Consider the following 11861-nt stretch of genomic DNA (forward strand, 5'->3'; position numbering starts at 1 on the left):
CTAAAAGAGTTCTGCCTGTGAACACCAGATTATTTTGCTCTTCCTCTGTGCTTGTCATCCCTAACAAGCTCAGTGGGGCCCATTCCCATATATGACAGATTGTCACTTGGCACAAGTATTTGCTGATTTAGTATTGCCTACCAGGGAACAGACACTCCCTTAATGATAAAGGAGCAGCCACAAAGCTGCAGCTGCACCTAGATGTCCAACAGACGCTGCTGTTTCCTAAGTGTCTCTGAGACAGCACTGCAGCCTTAGCACCTTCATTTTGGGCTGTGTTCCTCAAACACCTGGTTTTTGGTAGCATCTTAACCCAGTAGTTTTTGTCGATTGTATTTTGTTTGATGGAGAAAGATCTGTAGGTGAAAATTCTAGCGCTTATTAGCTCAGGTGTGTTCTCTCCCATGAATGTCTTTCCTGATAAATAGTCTGTGTCCCTGCATAGACTCCTCAAGCTATAAATGACTGGAATGCGCAAGCCAGGGGAAGTTCAGCACAATTTCTTTTAAAGCCAGAATGCTCCTGAAAAGCTCAGTGGTTATCCCACTGTCTTAGGCAAAGATGGTTAATAATGCAATGCAACAACAGTTGTAGATGAAAACTGGATGAAGACAACAGAAAATGTGATTGTGAAGATTTTGAAGTGTCTTGTTATTTGCATCTCATGTGAACTCAGACTTTCTTAGGTCTCACATGAAAAAGATAGCTAGCATAACCCTAGTGGTCTGAGTACTTTGCTTAGCTACAGAGTGCTGAGGTTCACATTAATTTCCTGCTCAGGCCTTGTGGGAGCTAATACTCAGTTATTCTACACCCTACAGTAGTTACTATTCATCTTTTCTAGGAAGTGCTCTTTGTCCAGTTTTGCCCCAGTGACCATATATAAAAATAATATTACTTATAAAAATTGAGCACATCTAACAGGAGTAACTGCAACTTAGGTGAGACATCATTTTTAACAACAACAAATGTCAAAAACTTGGTCAGGTATAAATAAAAAGAATTAATAAGTGAAATAATAGAGGAATAAGCACAATACATTAGACTCTGTGAAGGCTAAGTTGATTTATGTAAAACTTTCTCAAAGTATATGGAATTAGTAGGTCCATCTTCACACACAGCCTATAAAAGATATCATATTCTCCCACCACTTCAGGTTTATAAGTAGTCTGGGACAGTTTTGCTGCTCTGATTATCTTAGCATAGAGGCAAAGCAACACAGGATATGCCTTTTTAAATCTTGCTTATTCTAGCATCACAAGTGAGACAAATTACAAGAACAAGAGCAGGCTTCTACATGAATATTTGGGGCTCACGCTGTGTGCATTCACAGTTGGTTGCAAGCACACTACTGCAAAATCTGTGCTGCAGACATGGCTTCAGGCATGACTTCAGCACAGTTTTGCTATTATTTGGCTTATGCGGAGTAAAATATTTTCAAAGACAAAGTAGGTCTCATAGGCAGAAATAAAAGTATAACTTGAAAAAAGGTTTATTTGGCATAGTTGTGTGAGTTAGTTGTTTTTGGGGCCTACGCTGCGCTGTCACATGATGGAATATGCTTGACTGTGGAGGTATGGGCTCTGCAGAAGGGTTCGGGATTACCCCTCACAGCCAATGTCTTTCTCCCCCAGGAGTACGAGCTGCTGGTACTGCCCAATGCCTTCATGATCCACATGCCCCACGCTCCCAGCTTCGACATCACCAAGTTCCGCTCCAACAAGCAATACCGCATCTGTCTCAAGACCTTGAAAGAGGAGTTCCAGCAGGACATGTCACGTCACTATGGCTTCGCAGCTCTCAAATATCTCACGGCAGAGAACAACAGCTAGCACAGCAGAGCCCATTTATGGGAAACAGAGATGCCGGAGGGAGGAACCAGTCAACGTTTGGGGCCCAGTCTTCAAACTTCAAACTGAGAAATACTTTCTGTTTTTATACCATACCTGGCAGTTCTAACAGTAGGGATTTAAAGTGACATGTCTTCAGGCTGCGGTCATCAGCCCCTTCCTCAATGATCCCAGGCCTTTCAGCTTTAGCATTTGTAAGGTGTCAGTGGGAGGGGCCGGCCACTCACCCGCCATACCACAGGAGGTGGGAATGAGGCACAAGCTGGGAATGCACTCTGTTCTCTTAACTGCAGAGCAAAGAAAGACCTTCAGAATATAGGATTTCATGTTGTTATTTAATTATGAGACATACTTTTTAACTCTAAAGGAAGATCTTCGGGTCGCTGTTCTGTGAATTTCAAATCTGCACTACTCTGAAAGGGAACTTTCACCTGTGAACCTTCACAGTGGCCCTCTTAACATGGATGACCTTGTTAATGCAGGATGAGCCAAAAGTCTGAATTAGCCCTGAAGATGAAGGGGATGCTTATATAATACTGCACTCCAGAGAAGGCGTGTTACTGGTTTAGGTGTGTACATGGTATTGGTTGGTCTTTTATTCTCAAATTAGTTAAGTTTTGTCAGGAAAATCCCCTAAGCCCTGCCCTGCTATTCCCCAGCCCTAAAAGCTGTTCCTTTCCTTGCCAAGGAAATGTTCCCCTTGTTTCTTTGCCACATTCAGTTCTCATGGTCCAGTAAAGGAGATCAGTAGCTCTGCTAGAAAGTGAACAAAACCTGTCAGTGAACGGTCTGCTTTCACCAAGCAGACTTGTTCATGCGTGTCTCATAAAATAAAGGGCCTGGTTGTAACTCCTTATGTTTTTTAGGCAAGAGTTGGATTTTGCCTACGAGGCATTTTGTGCGGGAGAATGTTGATTCGTAGACTTATTTCAGTGCATGCCCATCTGTGAAGGCGTCGGGCATTGGGCTTTAAGTGGACTTCTTCACTGAACAGGTAGTGTAAGCATGGCACCTTACAGCCTGAGTGCTCTCCTGCTGTCTGCTACAAGGTCTAAGAACTACTTCGTTAAAGGAGTATATAAATAAAAGGAACAGAACCGTTAGGAATAAATTCCCCATTCGAGGGAGAAAAGAATGTGTTGGGAATCTGAGTGTGAGTGTTTGTTTAAATGTGGACTGGTTAAGTTCACAACTTCGATACACACAGGAATATTCTGGAGGGTGGAAAGGAAACCTAACAAGCAAAACAAGACACTGGACTTTTTACAGTTTTCTTTATTCTTCAGTATTAATGTTGTGTTTACATTGGATAAGGAGATGAGGTTTAATGCACTACCCTTTGCAGGGCTATTTGTAATTTCTTTTGCAATGTTAATAGAGAAAGCAGAAACGACTCAGTGAGAAATGTGTCTCTCTCCCTTCCCCAGATCCCTGTGCAACCACATGTACCAATACCACTGCCTGAGCTGGGAAAATGGATCCATAATGCATTATGCTCACTTCGTTCCATTTTGTTTTTCAGCCACTGCACCTTCTATTTTCCTCCCCGCTTCATCCCTCTAGAGCTTGGTTTTATTTCCAACCTGACATTTTGTGAGAGCTTTCTGTTACAGTGGAAACCATGCAGTTAAACCAGACATTTAAACTGCAAATATCAGTTCATCATGCTGTGTATATATGAGAAAAGCCAAAAAAGGCAACATTTTTGACAAGAAATAAAAAGGGGTGGGAAGCTATGTGTAATTACTACTTTTTCCCCTGGAAGTGCTGGCTGTGTACAAATACATCACTACTTAGTTTTCCAAAGCGCTTTTCTTTGGTTCTTAATGGCTTTATGTAAAGATTTACATATAAACCCGTGAAGAGCTGGGAAGAAATGAAACAACTGCTTAGATAGTCCTGGCTAAAATATATTTATAAAAATAATAATAATAATAGTAAAATCTTAGCTCCATAAGTCCTATATTGTGCACCATTGAGGGTCCAGGTCATTGTGTATTGAGAATGGGAAGAACCCTGCAGAACAGTCCTTTTGATTATCTAACGTACAGAAAGGTATGAAGAGCTGATCCTAGGGGAGGGTGAACATTTGTGCCTACACAGAATCTACTGTCAGATTTTCAGTGTGGCCACCATTATGTTTCATATCTATGTAAAAAAATTCATTTCTGGATGTGTATTTCTCATTGACTTAACAGTGTTGCCCAAGGATGGACTAGATTGCCCTGCAAAACCATAACCTGTAGCATGGACCTGTGCTTATTTTGGGCATAGCACAATCAGCGTGAACATTGTTTTCGGGTGGTAGTTTACTAGTTGCCTATTTATCTGTGCAATCTTTAGACCTCCTGGATAGACTTAGATGTGTGGGCTGGTGAAACCAACTCTGAGATTGGTAGTAGGTTTAAAGAGTCTTCTTTTTTTTTCCCTATAGACCTGATTCTGACTTTTGTCTGTCATGTTATGTTTGTCTACGTGCTTCACAGTTTCAGAGGTATGGGACTTGTGTAATTTTAACACATTTAGCCAATTACTTGGTAGCAAATTAGGCTTACTTACCTGTCTTTTAGCTGCCAGGGATCCTTGAACAGAATGAACAAAACACTGCCAGCAAAAATCCCCAACTCAGCTACAATACTGACTGTCTACCAGTCTTCTGCTGTGATAAATATTTGCTAACAACTTTGCTACTTAATTCTCAGATTTCTCCCAGATTCTTCAAGAAATGTCAGATAAACCTGATAACTTAATGCCTTTGATTTATTGATTTGTTCCACTCTGTTCTCTCTTGAGTCTTCAATCCATGACCTCTCCTTATCTTTGTTATTTGAAAAGTGTGAGTCTCTCATTTAGATACCATTCAGACACCATCTCTGGTGAAGACTGATGTAAATGAATCGTTTAGATTCTTGTCATTGTCCTTACTGTCTTTAGTTGTTCCCTGTATTTACCATTTGAGGTGGCCTACTGGTTCTCTCCAGCTTTCTGCTGTAGGTGTACTGAGCAAATGTGTATTTTCAGTGTTAACTTCCTACCTATTGCTCTTCAAATTCCCTCTTACCTTCCTCAAAGTCTGTCTTAGCTACTAGATACCTTCCTTTCATCTTTATGAAGTTTTCATTTCCATTCTCTATGAAGATTTCCAGTTTGGTCTGAATAACTTCAGAAATCTCTGATTCAGAATTACTAGCATTTCATCCTTCTCTTTCATTTATATAAGGGAATCCCAAATTTACGAGCCCCTTACACTTTTAATCTGAGGATTTCAGAGTTGTCAGTATTTTTTTCTGTTTATTTGGGGCTTCTGATGTTTTCTTTAAGAGAAAAAAGGTGGGTTTCTGTCTTTTTTTTTTATCTAATGTGAAATATCACCTTATTAGATTTTAAGGGGGGAATTTGTTTTGAAGAAATTCCCTCTTCAAGCTTCCTAAATGCTAACCTTCTCCTAGTGAAGGGATCAGAAATAAAAGCCAACAGAATTCTTGTGTTCTTCTCACTGAGGGTCTTATCTTGACACATCTTGTCCTGTGTTTCCCTTTCCTCTCCACTCCAAAACTCAAGTTCTTGATGTCTTTTTCAGCCCTGTAAGTCCCTTCCAGCACCAGAACCTGAACTGTCTATTTCCCAGCACCTTCTGACCTCCTGCTCTGTTTTGGACATAATTACTGTTTCAAATAATAATCTGTTAGCTGGCACCCAGTTCTGTTTTTGTTTTCATGCTTCTCCCTTTGATGTAACAGGCTTTGCAATTAAGGTTTTGGCCAATGCTCTTACCTGTATTTAATGCCTTATTATAACCCACTAATATGTCTCCATGATTTCTCACTGTTGTCAGAGCATACACCAAAAATATTTGGCTATAATTTCCCTCCTATCACTTTCTGGCTAAGGATCATCTGCCATTTCCCATCTACTTTTTGAAAATGACTTTGTTTTTCCTGAATAATCCTCAGTATCGAACAGATATATATTTTTTTTCCAAGTCCTACTTTCAATAATTCCTTCCAGCCTTGCTGTTTTCCTGTATGAGCAATCTGGTTCCACTTCATATGTGTGATTTTTATTGTATTTGTAATCATCATCTTGGACTCAGTGACACAAAGGAATTAGCAGCATACCTGTAGTTCCACCACTCTCGTTAGACTGAAAATTGGATATGCTCATGTTTGTTCTTAAGCACTGAATTTTTACCCGGTAGGCTTCATGTGGTTTGTGTGTGAATCATAAACTGCATTTTCCTTATACTGTGACAAGTGGAGGCACTTTGTAGTGCTATTTGCAGTACTTACTGCAGCAAAGTAAGCCTTGTGTTAGGAAAAAAAGACAAAAAAACCTTGTCAGGACTGTAGCTACTTTTTCTCTCTGCAGGGGAAAATTAAGGCCCTGGCACAGCTGAGCAGTTTTATGAATGCCCTGCACAAAACACATCGCACATTATTTTCTGGTAGGTGTAATCGTACATCGTCCAATTAAATATGAAAAATACATTTTTTATGTTCTCATTTTTACATGCAATTCTATCCAGAAGATAATGCATTTCCTTCTGTATCTTGCCAGTTTCCCCCATTACTTCAAGCTGCCTAATAGCCCCATCTGTTTTTGGCTGAGAAAGATTAATGACCAATAGTGCAGGGAGCCCTGGCAAATCAGCAGAGATATTACTCTTAGGCATTGCACAAGACATTCCGTGCTGCTCTGCCAGACATTGTATGGGTGTTCATCAGGTTTGAGTGCAGCAACAGGAGAACACAGCAAGCTCAGCAAATGGGGTGAGCATCATTATTTATGAATTTCAGCAAGGTCTGATACATTAGAAGGTAGGAGTGCGCAAAAAAAGTATCTTTGTTAGCTAAAAACCAATTTGAATTTAGGAAAAGAAAGCAGCAAAGTTTCTGAAACTCCACTGAATGAGACTGAAACAAAGTCACTTGTAGACCATGACAGTCAATAACCTTCCATTTCAGCTCTGAAAGTGCAGAAGCATTGACAGGTAAATGAAGTAATTTTTATGGTAGTCATTCAGAATGCACATTTTGACTGTATGTTTACAGCCAACCACTTTGGTGAACTGCTAAATGTTTAAAGAGTGTTATTCTGGTTCTCTGTATAAATTTAAGTTTAAAAAAGCTGCTGGCTGTGCACAGCCAGTCAGGAATCAGAAAAGGCTTACAAATATGGATTTAGAAATACCTTGCTTTGATAGGAACTTGTTTTCCTCTATGGGTATACATTTCCAAGACAAGACACAAAGTCCTCAAGAATTTCAAAAGAAGCTTTTCTACAGTCAGCTGGATGGAATGTATTCCTCTTACAAATACTGGGAATTTAGAGTTTGCTTGCTCTGCAGAGTGGAGTTATTGCACTCAGCTGAAAAAAAGACTCTAGGAATTAGAAAAACAGCTAAATATTTGTTCACGTAGTGTATCACATGGATTTATATATCCAGACATATTAGTAGTTACTGTAATGGAGAATTAGCTCGTTGATAATGTCAGGATGTAAAAGGTCATATCAAAATGTCCTAAATTTCTGCAGAACGTATTTGTGAGAAGCACTGTGCAGGTGACAAAGGCCTCATTTGAGCTCTATGGTGTATTGCCATGAGACACAAGATTTCAATCCAAAAGAAATAGTTCTGGCTTGGGGCTAGTTCTCCAGTCAGACATGTAGACACTACCCTCACAATATATATTCAAGAAGAGGTCTCCAAGCGCTAGACCAAGTAACTCAAGCCAAGCTAATTCTATTCCTCAGTGTTACGGCAACATATTTCTTAGACAGTGGACACATACATTATCTAAATTAACCATTTTATAAGATTCCTGCTAAGGCTGAAGGATCAGCCATGTGAAAAGATACGGTATGTGAAAATTAAAATTCCGGTTGATGCTGGAACTAATACGACTTATTTCTGTTTTCTGATACGTACAGATTAGGACATAGTCCCTACACGATCATTTGCTGGGTATTTTAGAGGACTCATCTATCATTCTGTGCACAGAGTGGATGGTACTCAGGGAGTGAAGCATCTGGGTGATACTTCTTTTTACTTTTGCTCTCACTGAGCTTTTCATAATATGAGAGCTGCCTTGATTCTGAGCAAAGCCAGACATTTTTTTAACTTTTTTTTTTTTTTTTTTCCCTGAGAGATAGGTTTAAACTGTGATTTAGGAAAATCAATTATCCCCCATGCCCTCAGGCTTTCTGAGCAGAATGCCTGCAGTTCTGTTCTATGGGCTTTTCTAGCGTGGAGGGATCCCACAGAGCTGATGGAAATTACACACTCGGAAGCCATGCAGCACTCAGCCCCGAGCCTATGAATGCTAACAGCTGAGCATGCAAGAGTGATGAATCCCAGCTCTGCCTGAGCCCCCAGCGTGTCTGCTCCCACTCAGGGAGCACTGAAGGCTATTGGCACGGTTTGTCAGGGAAGCAGAGAAGAAGAGATGGAGTAAATAACTCGGAGGAGTACTTTATGCAGCCAAATTTCCAGAGGAATGAGAGAGGCAAAAGCATTCTGGGCTCTCTCAGAAGGGCTTTTTGTAAAATTGTTTGTGGGTTGAACTCATGGCATTTCTTCCCAAATGCTGGTCGTTGTGGTCCAACTGTAGTACATTCTGTGGGCTGTAAAATTCATGGAAGTCTGCACTGAGATTAAACTCAGCTAAAAGATATTTAATATGTTTCAATTCTTTGAATTCCCACGTTGCTCCTGATGGAAAGGAAAAGTTAAAAAAAAAAACAAAAAAACAAGATAATAGCAGCTGGGTAACAGTAGGAGTCTGATTATTCAACCTTTGTAAAATGGTCTGCACCTTAAGTCGGCACTGCGGTCTATGGTTTGGGCAAAGCTGGCTTTCACGAGGTTTGTAGAGTTTTGTCTTTTGATCTGCCTGTGGATCTGTTGTTCCAGCAGCGCTCTCCAGCGATGCTGTGAGGAAAGGAAAAACCATCCATTGCTGATTGATCTGTGAACTCTTCATCCAGTCGGAACTAAACACCAGCAGCAGGGAGGACAGCACCGCTGGCTGCTTTGAGTTTTTTGAGAGGGCAATAGTGAGTTACAAATTAAGTTTATTATTCCAATAGACTTCGTGGAGCTTTTCTACATTTTAGATGTGTGCTCACAGGGAGTGACTTAGGCCCCGTGAGTTTAGGTAGGGGTGGGGAGAATGAAATTAGAAGTGTATATATTTTCCCTCAACATCTTGCCCTGCACTTACTAATTATATTAGCAGCAATTAATCCAGCTGGCTTGAGACTCAGCATTCAAGCTGAGCAGTAAGCTTCTGCTGTGTTGATAAGAGAATAGACATATCAGGAATGAAATGATGCTTTCTGTCCATAGCATTAATGAATATTGCTGTAATTATTCATATGGCCAAATCAGCCACGGATTATTAATATCGTATCTATGGGTCATGGATAGTTTACATCTTTTACTTTCTTCTATTAGCGTTTATTCAAAGTACAGCAAAGGCAATCCAAAAAAAACCAATGCTTTCTGTATGGACACATGAGGATTAATACTCATGGAGATGCATGATAGGTGCAAGATATCCATCAGCCTTTGTAATCAAAGTGGAAAACAGACACAGTCTTCTCCTTCCTCACACATACTATAGCAAAACAAGTGTATGCAATGAAAGTAACTCCCTAAATGGGTCCGCCTAAGATCCAAATAATTTATAACTTTTGTTGCTGTCATTTCCATTTTCATACATAGGTTGCCAAACTTTATTTTCTCAAGCTGATACGTCTCCTGCATCAGACCTGCAAATATTACAGTATGTTCTAGGGCACAGAATAGGAATTGTTGAGAAGTATGTAATCACTTCTTTAGTATAGAGGTGCCCTTTCTGTAGCCTCAGGGATTATTCTTTGCTTTGTATTATCAAAGGTTTCATTTCTGTTGTCTTCTAGGTATGAAAGACCACTGGCTTGTGCTGTCCCCCTGCATAAGTCAGTTACCAATACTCCATAGCATGGCACTTGGGCCTCCACATGAATTTGCTCTGCAGCTTTTTCCCGTTTTAATTTTCAGGTCTAAGCCTAAGAGGAGAAGCAGCAAGGTGTAGCTACAAGGATGGAATGACTGTGTCTTGCATTATTTTTTGATACATAGACGTCTTTCAAACTTTCCTATACCCTAAACTATATACCTTCCAGAAAAGTGTTCTGAAAGTGTCACTGTGGATTATCCAATTGGGTTTAAATCATCAGCATGTACAAGAAGTTTTCTCAAGTTTCCATAATGTGCAAACTTGCTACAAATTCTGTTGAAGTCTATTTCAGAAGCCTTCAGACATCCTGTTTGTAGAGTTTTCCTGCATTCCTGTCCTGCATTCTCAATATCCTGTACCTCCAAATCCACACTTACGCAACTTTAAGGTCTTGGCAGGTACTTTGAAGACAGCGTAGATACTTATAATGAAGGTGAGATCTAGCTATATCTGTTAGATAGGGGAAAAGCATCATTCCACTGTTTGCTCCCTTAAACCAGCATGAATTCCCTTAAATAAAACAAACACTTGGGCTGCTGTGGGTAGGGAACAGAGATACTTTTATACAGTTAAGGCCAAAAGGAGATCAGGTTCCTTAGGGCACCTAACTACACTTTGGTAGCAATGGGTAACATGGTAATGGTGACTGTGTGGCTCTGGAAGAAACAAAAACTTTAGAAGGTTTGACAATTGTCATTTGATTTTGCTTTTCCTACACAGTGGAATTGCTTTTCACAGAGCCATCTCCCAGCAGCTTATTTTGCAATGGAAAAAATCACATACATCATAATTCTACAAACATTCCTTTTCCTTCCAATTTCACTATAGGTCACATTGGTACAATTTGCTCTGTTTCTCCACCCTACACCAGAAAACATCACAGAACCTGAATAAAGGCAGCACTGAAATGATCTAAATATCTTGTAAGTCCAGAATCCCATGCTTTTGGGTGTCCAGCAGGAAGCCTTCAGGCCCAGATTCATCCCATAGAACAACTTGGCAGCTGTCTGAGAGCTGGGATGTTGGAGCTGTCCCCTTTGTTTCCTTTGGTAATTGATGGAATGACCAGGACTTTTCCAGAGAACTTTTATACTCGCCTAAGCATTAAATCACTCCTCTGCTCACTGATTTGCCATCCCTGGAGGTGTTCCAGAACCATGTGGATGTGGCACTGAGGGAGATGGTCAGTGGGCATGGTGGGGATGGGCTGATGGTTGGACCAGGTGATCTTAGAGGTTTTTTCCAACCTTAATTATTCTGTGATTCTTTGACGAGCAGAAAAGGCTTCAGTGCTGATGGTTCCCCACGCGGGTCTCTCAGGCACGCACCTGCCTGAAGCAACATGGAACAAATCTGGGCCAGTGAACTCCAGTTTTAGAGCTGCCACCTCCTCATCTAAGATTGCAGGTGTCAAAATACCCTGGAAACTGAGCAGTAAGTGCTACAAGGCTGTAAACTCAGTATTAACTGACAATCTTGAAAACAACAATCTAAGTGATGGAAAACGTGTGGGAGGATCAGTCTTGGGAGGAGGGTGATGTGTGGACTCCAGAGACTGTGATACACATTGTGACAGGCACCTCATGCTAACAGCCAGGAAAATACTCATTTTCAGCACAAAGCTGCAAGCTTCATAATGACGATTAAAATATCACCCGTGGTCTGGTTGTGCAGTGTCTGTTGCACTGTATTACTGCTGTGTAACTGCTGCTGGCTGGTGTCTGCCTGCACTTTTCCTAAAGTACAAGTAGGGAATCCATAGGAGAGAAGAAAAAGAAATTCTCCCTTCCCTCTGTGTTTCTTCCTAAGGATCAAACCTCACTCCTGGTCCATCATGACCAAGGTAATTTTACATTCTCCAGGGGAAAATTGGGCCGTTGTGACCTTTAAGGTGAACTATGCACAAAACAAAGCTTGTCACTTGCTAGCAAGGCTTGAGCTGGAGGGGTTTGTATCTTCACATCACCACCCTGTCAGTGCATTACCTGACTACCTAGACCTCTGCTTG

The 11861-nt window shown here is 40.7% G+C and overlaps 1 protein-coding gene across 5 annotated transcripts in view; it reads left to right on the top strand.

Annotated features, from left to right (window-relative positions):
- LARGE1 (LARGE xylosyl- and glucuronyltransferase 1) overlaps positions 1 to 8592 on the top strand; it is a 275468-nt gene extending 266876 nt beyond the window's left edge. For all 5 annotated transcript variants that reach the window (XM_015863596.2, XM_015863603.2, XM_032445042.1 and 2 more), the window contains one exon: positions 1635 to 8592. In XM_015863596.2, coding sequence (XP_015719082.2) covers positions 1635 to 1832 — 198 coding nt within the window. In that variant the 3' untranslated portion in view covers positions 1833 to 8592. The remainder of the gene's footprint in view (positions 1 to 1634) is intronic.
- Positions 8593 to 11861: the final 3269 nt, after the last annotated feature.

The sequence above is a fragment of the Coturnix japonica genome, chromosome 1, assembly GCF_001577835.2.
Source record: "Coturnix japonica isolate 7356 chromosome 1, Coturnix japonica 2.1, whole genome shotgun sequence".
Taxonomy (NCBI): Eukaryota; Metazoa; Chordata; class Aves; order Galliformes; family Phasianidae; genus Coturnix; species Coturnix japonica.